At 37.1% G+C, this 19,620-nt stretch overlaps 1 protein-coding gene and 1 long non-coding RNA gene across 6 annotated transcripts in view; both read left to right on the top strand.

Annotated features, from left to right (window-relative positions):
• Window positions 1-5,760: 5,760 nt before the first annotated feature.
• kcnq5b (potassium voltage-gated channel, KQT-like subfamily, member 5b) overlaps window positions 5,761-19,620 on the top strand; it is a 110,052-nt gene continuing 96,192 nt past the window's right edge. For 2 of the 5 annotated variants that reach the window (XR_007929656.1, XM_051890034.1), the window contains exon 1: window positions 5,761-6,680. Coding sequence is in view for 4 of the 5 variants with exons in the window: in XM_051890034.1 (XP_051745994.1) it covers window positions 6,328-6,680 (353 nt within the window). In the remaining variant the exon portion in view is untranslated. The remainder of the gene's footprint in view (window positions 6,681-19,620) is intronic. The other 3 variants (XM_051890016.1, XM_051890025.1, XM_051890007.1) reach the window with 3 other exon arrangements.
• Window positions 6,687-16,136, top strand: LOC127510504 (uncharacterized). Its single transcript, XR_007929659.1, has 2 exons — window positions 6,687-11,875; window positions 12,257-16,136. It is a non-coding gene; the product is annotated as an uncharacterized LOC127510504 (long non-coding RNA).

Below are 19,620 nucleotides of genomic sequence, written 5' to 3'. Positions count from 1 at the left end.
TCTTTTAAGATTTGATTGAGGAACAATAACATCTGTATGCAATCTGTCTTGTATGACCTCATCCATGACCCTCCTATGATGGAATTAGCTATCTGAGAATCACAGGAAGTTTCCATCTGTTTCCCACCAATCATGTTTATCTAGGCTACATGGTTCACAAGTACAATAGCAAAAAAAAAAAAAAAAAAAAAATTAAATATGATTAATTCCTCATGAGACTGCTATACATATATGTGAGTGGAAAGAATAAATATAGGAACATACGGTATATATAGAGAAAGCAAAGCCTTATATGACATGACACACCATCCAACTTCAGCTAGCTAAATGTACTAGGCTATACAACACAGAAAAAAGCAATTTGTCATTCTTCATAATTTAATTCATATGTAACATATAACACATTTGCAGAATTCAGAACATCAGGGGTCTGATTTAAAAACCTTGCACACGCTCATATCACAATTTATAGATAATAAATGCTGCAAACACCTGGGGACTATGTGGACTGCTCGAAACCTATAAACTCTTTTGGTAACACTTTACAATAAGGTTCATTAGTTAAAATTAGTTAACTACATTAGTTAACATGAACTAATAATGAACTGCACTTATACAGCATTTGTTCATCTTTGTTATTGTTAATTTCAACATTTACTAATACATTATTAAAATCTTGTTAACATTAGATAATGCACTGTGAACTAACATGAACAAAGTGCAAAATGAATAACTGTATTTTCATTAACTAACGTTAACGAAGATTAGTAAATACAGTAACAAATGTATTGCTCATGGTTAGTTCATGTTAGTTAATACATTAACTAATGTTTAACTAATGAACCTTATTGTAAAGTGTACCACACTTTTTGGTTGCTGTGAACAAAGTGACAAACTGAACTGAATGATTACCATTTATACACATTTATATTAAATTTGCTACTGTTGTGGAAACATTCTTTATTCCTTTGGTGGTGAGAATGTAATGAAACAAACACTCAGGAAATGTCTTTGTTGATTTTATTCTTGCAAGAAGGTTGTTCAATGCAGATACAGAGTTCTACAGAGAAGAACACCCTCACACAGAGGTCACCCTCACACAGTCTTATATACCCCTCTTATTGATCCTTGTTACCCCAAACCAATCATAATCATAACGCATGTTACAATATATGGATCAGAAGAATAAAAAAAGTAAGAGGTCTAAAACTTAGCAAATGCACTATTGAACTCCAAGCTGTAAACACATTTGCACCTTTGCCTCACTTCCTTTGTTAGTTTGAGAAGTGCTTCTTAAAATACAACAGCATAAGCAGTAATTTTCCACTGAACAAGCTGTTTTAAATGTCACATAAGACAGAGAGAAAACAAATATCAATGCATCATTTTATAAATCAAGAAAATAAATAAGCAATAAAAATTCCTCTACACTACTGCTTTTTTTTTTTTTTTTTTTTTTTATACCGCTGAAGTGTCTTGGAACGCGCAGCATCAATGTGTTGACCTAATTTCAACTGAAACAGGAAGACAGGGCGATATATCGAACAACCCCGCCCTTTTTTAAAAATAGCCAATAGCGTTTCGTTAATATCACAGCTCGGCCAGAACCGTTAAACTCAGTAAAACCTCTGTTTCCTTTTAATATCTAACCGTTTATCCTCCTAATCTCCTCTTTATCACTTTAAAATACAGCATTCTGTGCAGAATTTAAATGGGTCCAATACCTTTCGTGGTCTGTGCTCTCGTGTCCCTGGGCCAGAGCAGACTGTGGTCGCAATGGGGCGGTTCACGTTATACTAACGCGAAAACGGACTTCATTCGCGTCTATGGAAAGCATATTTGCACTGTCTGAGTCGTTCCCTATTCTCCATATAGTGCACTATGTGCCATTCACCATGTAGAAACTAGTAAATGTGTGAACAAATGGCCGATTTCAGCCGCAGGTTCAGTGGCTGTTGATAGTGTATGAGGGGGCGGGACTTCAGATTCTAGAAAGCATTTGATTGGACTGAAGATTTGATGAGAAGCTGAAGTGCGATGTGATGTCATGAAAGTCCGTGATCCATTTTAGAGGAAGTGAGAGACTGTAAGTTTTGAATGCTTTTATCTCCTAAATGCGAATTTTGTAATTGTTTTGGAACACATCAGCTTATTCATAACATTAAGGCTAACATATTCATACTAAAAGCTAAAAAAAATTCAATTTTGATTTCAGGGGGACTTTAAAATCATTATCCAAAAATTTTAAAAAATCTCAATTTAAGATGTAAATAGCGCAACTTTTGGATTATTTTTTCCCCCACTACGTGTTACATTTTATTACTTTCTACATTTAAAGGTGCAGTGTGTAAATTTTAGCGGCATCTAGTGGTGAGATTGTGAATTGCAAATATAGAGAAGCTACGGTTGCCAACACAGGACAAATATGTCGTCGTCTGAGACCTCAGAGGGTAGCTAGTCAAGCAAACACGGTCTGTAGAGCAGTTTGTCCGTTTAGGGCTACTGTAGAAACATGCCGGCGCAAAATGGTGACTTAATATGTAAGGGGACCCGCGGTGTATGTAGTTAGAAATGGCTTTCTAAGGTAGGCTAATAAAAACATAATGGTTCATTATGTAAGGTCTTTATACACCACTGAAAAGATAGTTATATTATATTGCATTTCTGTCAATAGATCCTCCTAAAATTTTCACCATGAAACAAAAATGGACAATTCTTCTATGGAATATTGCAGTATTTATTAACCGTGCACATCTTTTTTATTTATTTTTTTTATTTACTTATTTATTTATTGTCATTTATGTGTCTTCTAATCTTTATTCAAAATAGCAGCCTCTAGCAACTACATCTCTTCTCTGATGATGATGTATTTACTGTTGCGAGGGCAGGTCAACCAGCAATATAGCAAACCACAATGATCCAACAATCCAATTAATTATTGATAGACAAAATCAAGTCCCGCCCTACATTTTTTCTTGTTTAAGAAACCGTCTCACTCATATACGTCACAATAGGGACGAAAAGGCAATTGCAACTTCCATAATGCCAAATTTAAAGAGCAAAAATATAAAAGGTAACATTCAAATTAGATAATTGTTTTGGCCAATATTGTAATAAATGAATTGTTCAAATTTGTAACATTTACGACACATTACAACTTGGACCAATAGAAATGTGGCTTGCCCCAAATGCCTGAATAAATTGGAATTTTAGTCTTTGTATTAAGGGTTTGAATTGGGTATTTGAAACCAACATACAAAACCACTGCTGGAGAAATCAGTGTAGTAGGACTTTGACTCTAAACTTAGTTACAACAGAGATGCAACACGTGTAATAACTTTGTGTGACAATTATTCTTGCTCAGTCCTCTTGCCATACCAATGCTGACTGCATTGTCGCCGTGTGAGTTCTCCTTACTCACCAGCAGAGGGCAGACGTTTGTTATAATTCTTCAGAGAATCAGCGCTGTGGATAATCAAGCTCGATCTCAGCATCATGTCAGGACTTGTTTTGTTTGCAATGCTCAGACTTAACCCTGCGGTCAATAAAGAATTAATCAAACACAAATCATTTGGACTTGGACATAATTTTAGACCGTAGATTTTAAAGTTAATTAACACCGAGAACTAGCCCTAACTAACTCTAAAATGAAGAACCAAAAATGCCCACGTCATGCTACTTAAAACAGAGATGCTGTAGACCTAGTACACGTAGCCAGACCTCATTAATGTACTTAGCCTACCATTTAGGCTATCAAACTCCTCCTAAAGCAAAAAGTAACAATGTGCAATTCATAGCTGACCTAACCTAGCCTATATTGTTCATAGTCTTCTATGTTGCAGTCCATCATGATTGCATGTCCTTTCCTGCCGCCTCGCGAGCTTGCGTCACAGCAATTAGCCTGATACATGTCTCTGTGTTCAGCCAATGACCCCAGTGCTTCACTCGTGACTGATAGCAAGTGATGGTGGTGGTGGTTACAGCAAGAGAGGTCATGGCAAGCAGGAGTGATTTCCAGTGTGGTCTTTACTGGATAATTTTCTCAAGATTCTCACAATATAAAATACAGAGAATGAGTCTCATTAACACCAGTCCTGTAGCACGCAGATGGTGAGGTGTATATTTCTATTCTTAGCCCTTGATGAGCCAGAAAGAATGTGAGTCTGAGGGTAATTATGCCTCTAATGTAGCCGATTGGAACTCCATCGCATACTTTTTTTTCCATACTTGCTAGATCCTGAGTCATTGGATGTAAGGTTGAGAAGCAAATGGAATGCAGCCCAACATGAGCCAAATGATCACTCATCAAAAAATGACACATAAAAGAAGAAGGGAGCTTTAATTTAATTTTGAGAGTTACAGAAATGTGTCTAGATTTTGATTGTGTGGATGTGAGTTGGTGTTAAATTGCTTTTGATAGAAATATTTTTTGGTGAGGGGAAAAAAAAAAACCCCGGAACGGAACAACTGAATTTGGTTTCATCATCCTGGTAACGCTTCTTAATTGTGTAATATATTTAGCCTACATGGAACAAATCCAGCACAAGATGTTGCTTACTGTAGCACACAATATGCTAACTAATTCTAAACCGCAAGAAGGCGCTTTGAACAGAAAATTAGAGGAAGCACGTGGTCAGAAGAACAACACAAAGCCACCGTTTCCCCTCATCAGTGACAGCTGCATAAGGATTCATAACGGAATCTTTAACTGAATTTCTAACGGTGAATCTTTAACTGAATCTCAACTGAATCTGTAACTGAAAGCCAATTAAACTGATGGAAGAATCCCTAATACAAACGCCGTATTGCAGCCACTTGTTACTGATTTACACTTTTTCGTGTTAAATATGTTGGTCTGCAGCTGATTAAACTTTGTTTCTCCCTCTTAAGCACTAGTTGAGCGGCGACTTTGACATGACAGTTAATCTCAAGAGCATCTCATTTGAGAATCAAATAGACTCAAGTTGCTCTTTTGCATATTACTAACGATGGCGGAATTCCCAAAGATAAAAAGATGAATAAGCATGTAGCCAATTTTTGTATTTTTTTTTTTGTATTTTTTTTTTCCCCCTCACAGATGGATCGTTATGATACAGCAAGAAATCAGAGTAACTGCAGGGGAGGGCGAGCATGCCCACACAGAAAACACAGTGTTCGTGTGGATTTTTTATTTTGGGTTCAGTCACATGGGCCGTCTGACAGTTAGCCTATACTACGGAGGCTCTGGATAAAAGGGAAAATGTGATAGCCTAATATTTATTCAGAGTGCAAATTATGCAATCAATTATACAACGAATTTCTATAGCATTTATGGGGCTCAATTTGTTGACTTTAGACTCGCGCAAATGTATTTTGAAAGAGTCGACATATATATATATATATATATATATATATATATATATATATTGTTGCTATGGTTACCTCCTCAGGCGAACGCGATTTCTGGTGTATTCTGAAATGAAATGACCGTTTAAAAAACGCTGAAACGTTCCTTATGTAACCTAATATGCAGAAACAAACTTTACAAGACTCCCGTCCATTAGTTTGCTTTGACATTCAAAGGGTTAAAGCACTGACTACACAGCTCATCTTAATAATTCGCATCCGTTTTTCTTTTCTTTTTAACACGATGATTCCTGAAAGGTCGCCTTGTGGTCTGTCATTGGAGGCACTGTATCAGTAGTCTGTAACTTTAGGAACTACGATTTGTTCATGTCCATGTCGATTTCAAGAACAAGTTGTTATGCAAATAAACATTTGACTATGTAAACCCATGGATGAATCTTCAACCGTCAGCTTTATCAGCAGCCTGCGAAACACTGAACTTCTCATCTCCATGTCATTATTTATTGAATTACCAGAAGTGTGAGATTACCGCAGGCTCGCGTCGCAAGCGGGTGCTGATTTGGGAATATTTACATGATTAGGTAACGCGTTACAAGTGCCCTAGCATGAGCACGCAGAATGGCACAGTTGATTTCCTGTGCGCAGTAACGCCAAGCGTGTGAGTGGAGCGACATCAAAAGAGCGCGCGCTGGAGTAACACGAGCTGTACACGCAATACTCAACTGCAGAAATTTATAGTCACTTTGACGGGCTCTTCACGTGGGTGAGCGCCAGCAGTGACTTTATACACTTCCCATTTACTGAAGTGTTTTCATACCAGCAGCGAAGAAAGTGGCGTTCGCGCGTCACGACCGGAGGTAAATAGTACATTTTGAGTCTTTTTGACATTTCGCGTTGGTAGCTTCTCGGCTCTCCCGTTGCATCTACCAGAGATATAACAATACGCATGCCACGCGTATTTGGAACCGCGTTGGTGATGCCATGCCCCGCAACCACAGCGGAGATGAGGCCGGCTCCGGCCTCTGGATGAACACCTCTCCTGGGCACCACGCCGAAAGTTACGGATTGGATAATGTGGAATGTGGTAATAGAATGAAGAACAATTGTTCACGGCCAGGGGACGGCCTGTTGTCCGCATCTCATGCCGGCACAGGTGCATCGGGTACGGAAAGAGACCGGGGGAAGCAGGGCGCTCGGCTGAGTCTGCTCGGGAAGCCTCTGGTGTACGGCGCGCAAAGCGGCCGGAGAAACGCGCGCTACCGGAGGTTTCAGAACTACCTGTACAACGTGCTGGAGAGACCCAGATCCTGGGCTTTTATCTACCATGCTTTTGTGTAAGTGCAGCGTTTGTTAAAAGTGTGCTTGTGTGATATGCAAAGCGTTGCTCAATTTCTCAAAGTTTTCCAGCTAGAAAACGTACCTGTTGCTTTTAAGATTTTTCCGTACTATTTGCCACGTATGAAAGGAAACGTCCATGGGATGTGGGATATGCCTGTATGTTTGATATAAGCGAAAATACAGAGAACAAGATGTGGAATGAAATAGTAATTACACATTTCTCTTAAGGAGAATATAATATTCGCCTTTAACTTCATGTTGTGTTTATTATCCTGCCTATTATTCTGAGAGTAATGATAACAGCTGACAGACTACACAGAAAACATCACTGCATCAAAAAGGTTGTATTGTTCTTTTGGGATTGGGTCTTGAATTTTCAAGTCAAGGCAGGAATTGACAAACCTGGCATGCTAAATGTTCATTCAGAATAAGACTGATAGTTTGATTAGTATGTGCTCTGATGGGGAAGCCTTGAAAGACTTCAAGAGCTTCTCATGTGTTAGACACTGATGAACACCCTCAGCAGACACGAACAGACACACAAATAGGAACAATTTTGAAAACTTAATGAGTCCTTGAAATGAACATTTGTATGTTGTTCCAAACCGATGACTTTCTTAACTGGAACACAAAGGGAGAAGTTTTGTAGCATGTCCTGGTTACTCTATTCCACACAGTTAGAATGAATTGTGCACGGGAGCTTCCAGCATCATGAAAGTGGTCCTGTTTATCTGCTATATTCCAAGTCTTCATTCATGAAACGGACAGATTTGGTTCACAAGTTTAACTCAATGGCTTCCACTGAAGGGAAAGATATTCAGTGCTTAATAATACATTTTGGACTATTCCCCACAAAAAGCTTTTGTATTACTCCAGAAGACTTGGAGTATCAAAACAGGTTTGGAATGATCTTTGGGTAATTAAGCTTCCATCATGGAGTTTATCTTTATTTGGATTCAGTCAAGAGGAGTGTTTTTTCAGTTATGCTTTTTTATCATAATTTCTTCGAGGCACAAATAGATGAGAAGTGACCCAGGTTTATGTCATGGTCAGTCAAATTGTGTCATCTACCATCTCTTCTTCTAAAGAAATCTAATTTCTCATTTAAATGTGAAAAGCCTGGTCCATGTCATTTTCAATGTCTTTTGATGGCATGAGGTTTTGTGCAAATCTTGTGTCCATGCACAGCCTGCTGAAAGACAAGGACAGGCTTCAACACCTGCACATATTATCTAACTCTTTAAGGAGGAGCTCTTATTTTCATTCCTTCAGTGATTTGTTTATTCTTGCAGTTGCTTATATATTCTCCCATGATGAAGTCAATTTGATTTTAGGATTATTAATTTCACTTTCACTTGCATTTTTTGTTCCCAGATTAGCCTTTTATTAGGTTGGGGAGTTGAGGCAGGCTACATTACTGTTTTCTCTGTCTTGTTGTTGTGTGTTATTCTAGTATTAGGGGAAGTCCTAATACAATTCATTCCTCACCAAGTGTTCCTTGCAAGCTCAAACACCACGTTCTTAAGATAATGAAGGAAAATAAGGATGAGGTGTGTTATGAGAGTGTATGAGAGATGTAAGGCTTTTACCAAAAATAGAGTGATATTACTGATGTTTGCGATAAGGATTAATATATTGGTCTGCATCAGAGAATATTTTGAGTATTATTAATTATTTTTAAACAGGCTTCCTATTGACATCTTTTATTTTACATTATAGTATCTTATGATATTATTTTCTGACAGATCTATTTCATGAATGGTTCACAAAAAAAGTTGCCTTGTTGGCATCAGTTTTGTATATTTTTTTCACTGATTTTACAATCAACTTCTTAAAAACATTGCTCTACCTATTTAGAAATAGTAAGTGAAGTAATTTCCTGGTCCTGCATTTTTCATTATAGAATGCCTGCAATTATGTGTAAATTACAATATCAGGTCAATATGCAAAGAACATGAAATATATTTTGTCATTTAAAAATGGCTCGTTCATTTATGAGGGTCTCTAGGGTGAATCTGAATGTTAATTAACTGTAAGCAAATTACAGTATTATTTAGTAAGTCTATTGAGCAGAAGCAGAAGTTACTTTAGAGAAGCCACACTGATGTATAAACTGTCTCCCTTTTTTAAAAACCTCTCCTTTAACTGTCGTGCTGCAGGGAGAAACTTGGGGGTGCGACTTTGTGGGTTACTCAGGAAACCCTTCTCCCATACTACCAGCATATTAGGAGCTTGGGTCACAACTGACTAAATGCTCTGGCTATGCTATTGGTAGTTATAGGTGCAATTGAGCCCCACTGGATTAACTTTATCACTGCTAATATATCACTGAGAGAGAGAGAGAGAGAGAGAGAGAGAGAGAGAGAGAGGAATGGAAACTCAAAGAATTAAACCATTCAACAATCTAAGCAGAGTGGGACACCTCTGTACTGTCATGCATGCATCCTATATGCACTTGCCTTAAAGGGTTAGTTCACCCAGAAATGAGATTTTGTCATTATTTACTCACCCTCATGTCGTTCCAAAACCCTCAAGACCTTCGTTCATCTGCGGAACACAAATCAAGATATTTTTGATGAAATCTGAGAGGTTTTTTTTTTTATCCCCCATAGAAAGCAACATAATTACCATATTTAAGGTCCAGAAAAGTAGTAAAGACATTGTTAAAATAGTCAACGTGACTACAGTGGTTCAACCTTAATGTTATAAAGCGACAAGAATACTTTCTATGCACAAAAACAAAACAAAAATAACGTTGACTATTTTAACGATATCTTTACTACTTTTCTGGACCTTGAATGTGGTAATTATGTTGCTTTCTATGGGGATTTAAAAAAAAAAAAACTCAGATTTCATCAAAAATATCTTAATTTGTGTTCCGAAGATGAACGAAGGTTTACAGGTTTGGAACGACATGAGGGTGAGTAATTAATGACAGAAATTTCATTTTGGGGTGAACTAACTCTTTAAAGGTGCATTTCAGAAATGAGCATCACTGTAATACAACACTGTTGTTTTCATTTAACCTTAAATGGGAAAAATTAGAGGTTATTCTTGCCAACCTTTACGCAAGCTGTGTCACACCAATGCAACCCTGTGTTAAAAATATTACATTACATCCTTAAAACCCCAATTTTCCCAGAATTGTCACCTTCTACTTCCTTCTGCCTGATGCTTTTCAGCAAATGCTTGGCCCCGAAGCCTCGTAAAAGTGTGGCACTTGAAGGTGATTGACAGCTGCTAGATGAGAACGAGTCAGCAGGCATTTAAAAGGAAAGTGACAGAGGCCATGTTGCCCTTATTTGTGTCAGTCAGGCAGTGAGCAGAGCCTTTTTCTGAGGGGCTTTTAGAAATGGTGCTCATAATATCATTCTAATTGAAAGAACTCAAAGAATGTGCAGCATTATTCTGCATTTGGCTGGTCTATGGAATGACACCAAAAAAAACAAAAAAAAAAAACACTGTTAACCGTTTTGGTTTTCACACTTGCACTGGGATTTCAGGCCATTTCAGGCATGTGATAAATTAACCCTTTGATGTGTACGATCACACCGGTGTGATCTAGGTTGGTCCCTAGTTGATTACTTTTATCTTCAATGAGTCAATAGAAATTCGAAACGCTATTTATGTTTCAACTAAGTTTAGTGGTGCAATGGAAAAATATTTAGTAGTGCGTAAGTTGCCCCTTTACTTCGCAACTAGGCTAAGTTGTAACTTACGTACAACTAGTGTAACCAACCCCTGGAAAGTACGATCACAATGATGTGATTAGAATGTTTAGTGCATCACATGATCAACTACTAAATTCAAATCTACTTTTGCACTTTGACTGGTGCTGAGACAGAGAAATACACACATAGCACTTATCATATATCGTAACTGTTGTGTTTTCAACCACATAATGTTTATTTTAGGTTTCAGACTTTTAAAAACACATAAGTGTACTAGTAAAAATACTTATAGTTTGTCAAATACTGATGTCTATGGAAGCAGAAAATCAATGAAAAATAATCAGGAAAAAAACATTCAAAATAATTTGACGATGTGTTTTATTCATGTCAGAAACACATTGCGTAGGTAAATATAAAGTTTACTCTATTCTTCTCCCATTTCAACTTCACCAGCCACTAACTTTCATGTCTTTCTGAAGGATGGATGAATTACCTGTTGTAAATCCAACAGACTCTGATTCAGTGTGTTGCAGTGCAAACTGATCAGATAACATGATTATTATAAATGTGAGACAAAATACATTTGCATATATTTGAGAATCAGAATATCAGATATCAGATCAAGTTTGTGAATATTTTGAATGAAAAAGAAAAAGAAATAAACCTCATACATCAGTCATTAAGCGCCATTGTGGTTGAGGTGTGTCAAGTTTGAGGCGTCTCAATGGAAATAGAAATGTGATACATTCTGAAATAGCGATCACCTTAAAAAAATGACTTTAGTGGGTAACTAAAGTCAAATGAAACACACCATATCATAAGTCACATCTTAAGTTTGTAGGTGGAGTTGTTATTCACCTTTTAGTGGCTAAATGCTGCCCTTTTTTTTGCTGTAACATCTTACCGTACTCTTCCCACACACACATACACAGACTTGCACACATATACCACATTACTCATATGCAGATCACTGTGTCACCATTTTCTCTATACAGCTGTTTTCTAGACTCAGGTAATGCATATTTAAAGACAGTTCACTCAAAAATGACATAAAAAAGATGTGTTTTTGCTAAGACTTCTTCTGAAATTATCCCTTTAAAGTCAACGTGAACTACAATTCGCAATCCACTTACATCAATAATGTGATGGATTTCAAAGTGAAATGGTATTCAGTGAGAATAAATGTAGGGAAGGAATTAATTGGATTGTTAAAAAGTGAGAGTTCGACACCAGAATACAGCCAGACCGAATATGAATTTGCTAAAACAATGCCTAAAAAGCTATATGACTTTTGGTTAGCATTTTCCAATAGCTGTGATGGACTGACCATCCATCCAGGGTATATCCTGTGGGACAGGCTCGGCTCCAGTATTGCCGTAACCCTACATAGGACAAGCAGTTAATGTACATGAAAGTAAGTATTTTAATATAATTTTGATTTTGTTGTCAAAAGATCATGTGATAGAGTTCTCTTCTTTTTCCTTTAACATACAGGAAAGAAGGTCTCAGAGAGTCTAAAGGTCAGTGAAAGGGAAGGTATTTTGGCCATAGAACCAAACTTGGCCAGTTTCACATCACACTGAACAGGTAGACAGTTATATACACATTTAAGGTTTTAGAAGACGTGTCTTACAAACAGACATGTGCACTCTTACACACTCATCTGAAACACCACCAGAGACAGGAAGCTGCCGGTCACATTGTGAAACCGCTCTCTGCTGCTTGAGTACTTGCAGAACTCAATACCCATATTTTACCCATGCACACTCAGACTGTACTTCTCCTTCTCACTATGAACTTCCTTTTAATAGGCAGACACATACACAATGAGTTGCACCAATGTTTGTAAAGATCACAGTTTTAGTAAATGAGGCATTCTGGATTTTCTGTGTTTTCCCCAGTGTCTCCGGGCTGCCCCCACTGTGGAATATATTTATCACAACAGAAGCCTATTGCAGGTGTAGTATTTGAGCTGAGAAGAGATACAGTCAGAGGAAATTCTGCAGCTGCAATTCAGATGAATCATAAAAAAAAACAATGCATAAATGTTGCTCTCTTTCTTTCTCGGTATGTCTCTGTCTATTGAAATATACAAATATGAATTACGGAAGATCAAAATGCTGTTTTTAATTCAGGGGCTTAGATTTGTTTTGATGGCTGTGCTACAGTATTGTGTTCACTTGTGACAGATCAATTTTACTCTGGCAACCAAACAAAATACAATAGTCTTAGTTTGTGTTTCTCGGTTCAATTGTTAAGTACCAATTGAGTTGAGCAGTTGAGGGGGGTCATATTGTGAAAGGAATGGCATGAAAATAAGTCTTTATTAATCAATAATCTGCCATTTATTTAATCAAAATTTGTGTAAAAAGGAATACAAGTTGTTGGTATTTTACTGCCTGTAGTGTTTATTTAATCTGGAAACTTTCCAATGTTGGAAAAAACACTATGCTAGTTGATTAACAAAATGAGGACAGGAGGCTAGGGGGCTTAGGGTTTGAATGGAATAGGGTTTGTGCAAAAAACATCTAAGAGGTCCAAACTTATTAGACAGGGTGACCAGACAATCCCTATTTTTAAAGACCTGTCCCCGACTGGAGTTCTCCTCAAATGTCCCTTGTGAAATAACACTTAACACTTAATGTGCTAGATATGCCACACAGTGAAATAAGCCCATAGCGAAATAGCACTTAATGTGCCAATGTGTTTAAAACCATTATATCATTGTGTAAAGTGAGTCATTTCATATTTGTTTTGAGTTTTAGAAAAAAAGAATATATATATATATATATGTGTGTGTGTGTGTGTGTGTGTGTGTACTGACTTCAGACATGACGCGTGCAATTGAATAAATGCTTTAGTGTATATATGTGTGTATGTATTGGGTGTGAGTGTGAAATGAGAGACAGAGAGGGAGCCTTGTTTTCATGTTTCCAAATGAAAGAACCTCTCTTACCAGCTCTGGCTTGTCGTTTCCACTAGGTCTAATCCAACCCCCGATATCTTCCAAAATAAACAATCCAGCGTTAACACAGCGTTAACGGGTTTTTTTCACCTTTACTTCTGCCATGTTACTTGTGGAGATTTATAGATGGAAAAATAAGCATATGTCTGATGTATGTGTCTGATTAAAAATTTCTTGTACTAAATTATGTGCTCAGAAGAGTCTTTATAAATATTTGGTTAATAATGGTTTAGATGCCAAAAATGGCAGTTTATGAAATGTGATTTTTTATGATATAAAAATGCATAATCATGTACGTGTGTCTGCTTTGAATTCATAATTGAAATGTGCCCATGTTCTCAGATAGTGGGCCTTTGTTGACCTTCTGTATTTCTTTTGATTTATTTGCGATGATGAAGTTTGAAGTCAGAGGGCAGCTCATATTTAAGGCCTTTCTCTGTGAGAGTGAGCCAGTCTTAGAGGTCAGTCATAGTTCCCAGAGTGGTTCTCAGGTCTGATCTAATCCTCCTTTGCCCTCTTCTCTTGCTCTTAACCAGTGAGAAAGAACAGGCCTTAGCATGTTTCTGTAATGCGGTACATGATGCGGGCCAACCAAAACTTGATCTTATTTGTCCTTCTGGAAGTACGGAAAATTTGCTAGGAATTCCTAACTCATATTGTAGCATGTGCGTGTGTCTGTGTTTGTGTTAATGGGAAAAGTGTGAGTTAACCATTCCAAGACTGTAGTGCATAAAAATCATGCAAGTCACATTCAGTTAAGTTTCCCTTTTGAGCAGACTGCAGACACACTTAAAGGTGAATACTTTCTCCCATCAATAGAGTTATACAAAAGCCATTTGTAACTTGGTTCCCCAGAAGATACCCAGTGATATTATTAAAGGCACATTATGTAACTTTTCACTGTTAGAGGTCGCTTATTCAAAACAAAGGCGTAGCTTGATTTCGCAGAATCATGGGAGATGTTGGGAGATGTTAAATATGGTATTATTTTCAATTAATGGTTGACATGATATTTTGAGTGATTAAAATTTTTCTTGATTTTAAAATCATATGTAAACATGAATACAAAGAGATACTTTTTGGCATCTCACATTTATTCACAGGCTAATTTGGTGCAGTTGCTGATATTTATATGGCCAAAAAGTAAGAAATTCTGATAGCTTGTAATGTAAATCAATGAGATCAGTATAACAGACTACTTATATAACATGCATATGAATATCAGTTGTCAATATATCACTCAATAAAATGGATTAGTAAGATGATATTTAATTAGTAACATAATATAAAAGTTATTCTTAAGTTTACTTTTAAAAATCAGTTTTAAAAAATAAGTAAAGTTTAAAATGAAAGTAGTCAAATCTTGTAACACGACATGAAGGGGGACATAGAATTATACTACAAGGCTTTTTTTTACTTGATACAAAGTATAAACTATCAATCAGAGGGCAGAAGTAGTAGATCAAATGTGATACAGTAGGCTTTCTAGGGTTTATAAAAAAATTAGAACATTTAAAAGATTTTTCCTTTTCTTTGTCATTGACAATACCTGTCAACATCTTTGCGTATTTACCCTAAACCGGGATTAGTAGGTCTCTACAAACAATGTGCTGGTTGTAGAGCAGTGGCCACTCCGCCAACTGGCCTGCCATGAAGCATTAACATCCAATAACGTTCCTCCAAACACACACACACACACAGCAGTTACAGTCATAAATCAGTTACAAAAACAAAATGTGTATGTTTTTTTAAAGGGTCTAGTAAGCATTGTGTCCATTTGACCCTGATCAAAGAGCAACATGCAGCTGCTGTGAGTGTTGTCTCTCATTGCTGCCATGTGTTTAATATTGTGACTTTACAAACTATTAAATCATTGAGACAGATCTTTTGTTGATGGCTTTGTAATTTTTGTATTTTAGTATAATGATTTTAAGCTGTTATTTTGTGATCTAATTGAATTGTGATCTTGGCCTTTTGAAAGTAATGGAAAAAATAAATAAATAAAATAAGCAAAATATGGAGAGGTATAAGTATAGGTACTTATTTATTTATTTTTTAATTAAAGAATTTCATTAAACAATAAAGTTATGGGAAATTAAAATTGGTAATTGTATAAAACAATGTTCATTGTGTTTGACTGAATAAGTTTTCACAATCATTTTGTTCAGTGTTTTCATCAAATATGTCCTCTTACTGCTCCTATGTCACGTCAAATTCTTCATATCTCAGCATGGACAGCTTCTCATCCATTTTCATATCCCCACTCCTGTTCCCTCCCCCATGCTGTTCCTTCTTGCTCCCCTTTCTCCTCAGTTTACTTTGGCCCAGCATTGACTGTTCCCAGGTCAGCGTTAATTATTTTCAAACCCTCAGTCTGCATTAAAGTCATGCCATGTGACAGGCCCAGGCGTCAGCCACTTCCGCCTAAGCTTCACACAATCTGAAAGAACTGGGTTGCCAGTGAGCCCTTAATTGCCTTTTGAAATGCTGTGGCTCGATTTGCAATAAAAATTGTGGCTTTTCCCCCACTACTGTCATATAAAGTGTCCTTCATATATGCTAGTATAAGATGGAATTGGTCTGGGTTCTCCCTATTGTGTTTTACTGTCCAATTTTCTTTGCAGTCTCTGGGAAATTCAGTCATGGAAATGATTGTCAGTGAGACAGACTTCTTGGTATTGAAGTGTTGTTGGTGATATCATCAGCTTCCATTTCTTCAGCTGCATTGCATTAATTTGACTAATTGGGGAATATTTATAGATATAACTGATTAATAACATTCCTATACTCCTTTTAATTACAGTTTTATAAGTGCAGTGATAATTTATTTTCTACATTTTAATAAAAAAATATATATTTTTGCATAAAATTGTTTTTTTTGTTGTTGTTTTTTGCACTTTTGCATTCAAAGACAGGTGGAGCGCCACTGAATAGTACAGATCCAAAAGCATTTTGAGACTCACATATCAAAAAAGACTCTAAATCTCAAAAAATGGCGCTTATATCACAAAATGATGAAAAACAGTGAGACACAACAACATAGGTTTTATGTTCAATGAAATTAAATTCAATTGTGTTAACTGATGGTATCAGTAAGCTGAAACGCTACAGAAATCATCAAACGAATAACAAATTAAAAACAAACTTTATTATTAGAGATCAAACACATTGCTTTTACATAAAGTACAGTAAGCAAAGAAATAGGGGAGTTTCACCTTGCACAAAGATCGCTGTTATCTGACTGGTTTAGCTGTTTGCAGAAGTAGAAAAAAGTCCCTGAAACCCTGTTATCACTTACTGAACTTTTCTTTTTCTTTTTGCCCTTTCCTCTTGACTTCTGTCAGTTCTTGACATATAACACTGATATGTGCCTTCACCAGTCTTACACTATTCTACAATTGGCTCCTGCCTTCCCCTGTGGTCTTTATCTTATTGCAAGCTCTGTACAGATCACTTTACCTCACAGCCTTGGATTGCCTTAAGTTTTTTGATCTGAAAATTGGCTGTGGGTGTTTAGTGCCTTGATTCCATGTTCATTTGCCCTGCTGAAATAAAAATAGCTTAAACAAGTTTTATTTGCTGCAGCTGCTTTAAACTGCTTAAGCTAGCAAGGTGGTTCTCCCAGGTCCTTTAAAACCATCAAACCAAACTAGCCTGACCAGAGGAATCACTAGACGCGTCACTGTAAAAAATAAAGGTTCCAAATGGGGGTTTTCACAGCAATGCCATAGAACATTATTTATGTAACAAAACTTGCAAAAGTCTTCTATTGTGTGTCAATGATGAAGCAGCACTTTATTGCTTATGATCGACTCTGTACTGCATGTAAAGACAATTATAGCCTATTAATATATCCGTGAGAGTATCAAAGAGTAGAAATATGGGGAAACTTTTTTTTGATGGGGGGTTGGATGGCGGACTGTGCCCCATAGGCTGAAAATCTAGAAACGCTCCTGGCTACAACCAGCAAGTGACCTTATAAATCAATCAGGAATCAGTGCCATAGCAGTCAGTGAATCATTCAACACCCTCCGTTCCACCTGCTTCTACAGGGGCTTCTTCAGTTTCATTCCAGACTACAGCCTAATCCACCCCAGCTCATGTTAAGACCACTGGGGAAATCAGACAGTTCTCTTAGTCACTTTACAGGAAGGTAGTGTGTCATTGTTTTGGCTAGCATGCTAGAATTTCTTCCTGATAATTAAAATGTAATGCCTTTCTAAACTGGATGTTTTGTTCAGGATTGCATATGCATCTATGCCTAGAGTCATCCGCCACCGTCCTCCATCACCTGCTCCTGCATTGCAAGTAGTTCCATGAGCTTTAGAACTCTAAAGCTAGGATTATTTTTGTACAATGTTACATGCTAATGTAACCTTAGCCCTTTCAATCAAACACTGGAAAGGAAGTATACAGTTAGAAGAAAGAGAATGAACAGCAGTTTGGGGTCCCAGATTGAATAAGTATGACACAAGAGGTTCTTAGAAATAAAACTACTCATAATTTAAAGTAGTTAAACTACAGTCAAGTTGCCCATTTGAAAAGCTGCAGCTACAATGCTAACTAGCTAAAAATACTGAGGCTGCATAAGGGGAAATTATCTTTTTAAATATATAACTATCCAATGACATTCTGTTTCATTCTAGTTAACAAACTATTTAGTTCATTGTTGCTGATGTTTTTGATAAATTAGGGTATATCTGAGATGTTCTAAATTGAGTTAGTTACTTGACAACACTAATGAATACTACAATTTTAATAGAAATAATGTAGAGGTGGAGTTGCGATGGTGAAGGGAGGAATTTTCTCAGAAGTGATGCAATCGGTTATATACCTGTGCATTGTGATTGACAGAAATAAATTAAAATTAATTCATTTGAAAAACTGTCTTTTTTATCATCACTTGTGTGCTTTACTTTTGGGTTCACACAGATTTTTTCTGTTGCAAGATAGAATGGATGACAAATAAATCTCTCTCTCTCTTCTTTCTCTCTCTCTCTCTCTCTCTCTCTCTCTCTCTCTCTCTCTCTCTCTCTCTCTTCTTTTTGCACTATCCATGGCCAAACAGCTGCTGACAACAGGGTGTAATCACAGACAAGCAGCCAAGAGGCAATTTGAAGCATAATGAATAAAATGCTTTTTATTCTCATTCCATGTCTCTACATGGGAAATAGCTTTTAAAGCAACCATGGTTTAGTATCTTGACAATCCTTGCATTATTGATCTGTGGTTTGTCTGTAGGTTTAGAGCAGAGTTTGCAGAGTTTTGTCCCCATAAATGGATAAAATAAGTATTTTTGTTTATTTTTATTTTTCAGCTTCCCTTATGCTGTTTGATTTAATATTTAATTACCTATTACAGGGATGTAATATCCCTGAATGCTCTCTCATAGGTTTTTTTTTTTTTTTTTTTTTAGCAATTTCATATCAGAACCTGCTTTGGAAATGTTTGTATAGGGATAGCATTAACTTCATGTTTCATGTCATCTTGATTCTTTGTTCCTTGAACTTGTGCACAGCTCTAAACAAATGTTAGAAACAATGCTATCTCGCGACCAATTTGTGCGTATTTTTCGATGTGGCTAATTCGTATGAATTTGTACAAATTCATACGATTTGTTTAAACCCCAGTGACGGGTAGGTTTAGGGGTGGGGTTAGGGGTATGTCATTCGTACGAATTCATACGATTTGTGTAAACCCCAGTGACGGGTAGGTTTAGGGGCGGGGTTAGGGGTACTTCATTTGTACGAATTCATACGATTTGTCTAAACCCCAGTGACGGGTAGGTTTAGGGGTGGGGTTAGGGGTAGGTCATTCGTACGAATTCATACGATATGTCTAAACCCCAGTGACGGGTAGGTTTAGGGGCGGGGTTAGGGGTATGTCATTCGTACGAATTCATACGATTTGTTTAAACCCCAGTGACGGGTAGGTTGAGGGTGGGGTTAGGGGTACGTCATTCGTACGAATTCATAGGATTTGTCTAAACCCCAGTGACGGGTAGGTTTAGGGGCGGAGTTAGGGATAGGTCATTCGTACGAATTCATAGGATTTGTCTAAACCCCAGTGACGGGTAGGTTTAGGGGCGGGGTTAGGGGTACGTCATTCGTACAAATTCATACGATTTGTGTAAACTCCAGTGACGGGTAGGTTTAGGGGCGGGGTTAGGGGTACGTTATTCGTACGAATTCATAGGATTTGTCTAAACCCCAGTGACGGGTAGGTTTAGGGGCGGGGTTAGGGGTACGTCATTCGTACGAATTCATACGAATTTGGCAACTCATAAAATATGTATGATTT

Source organism: Ctenopharyngodon idella, chromosome 1, assembly GCF_019924925.1.
Source record: "Ctenopharyngodon idella isolate HZGC_01 chromosome 1, HZGC01, whole genome shotgun sequence".
Lineage (NCBI taxonomy): Eukaryota > Metazoa > Chordata > Actinopteri > Cypriniformes > Xenocyprididae > Ctenopharyngodon > Ctenopharyngodon idella.
Note: the sequence above shows the minus strand (reverse complement) of the source record. Positions and strands in the feature narration are given on the sequence as shown.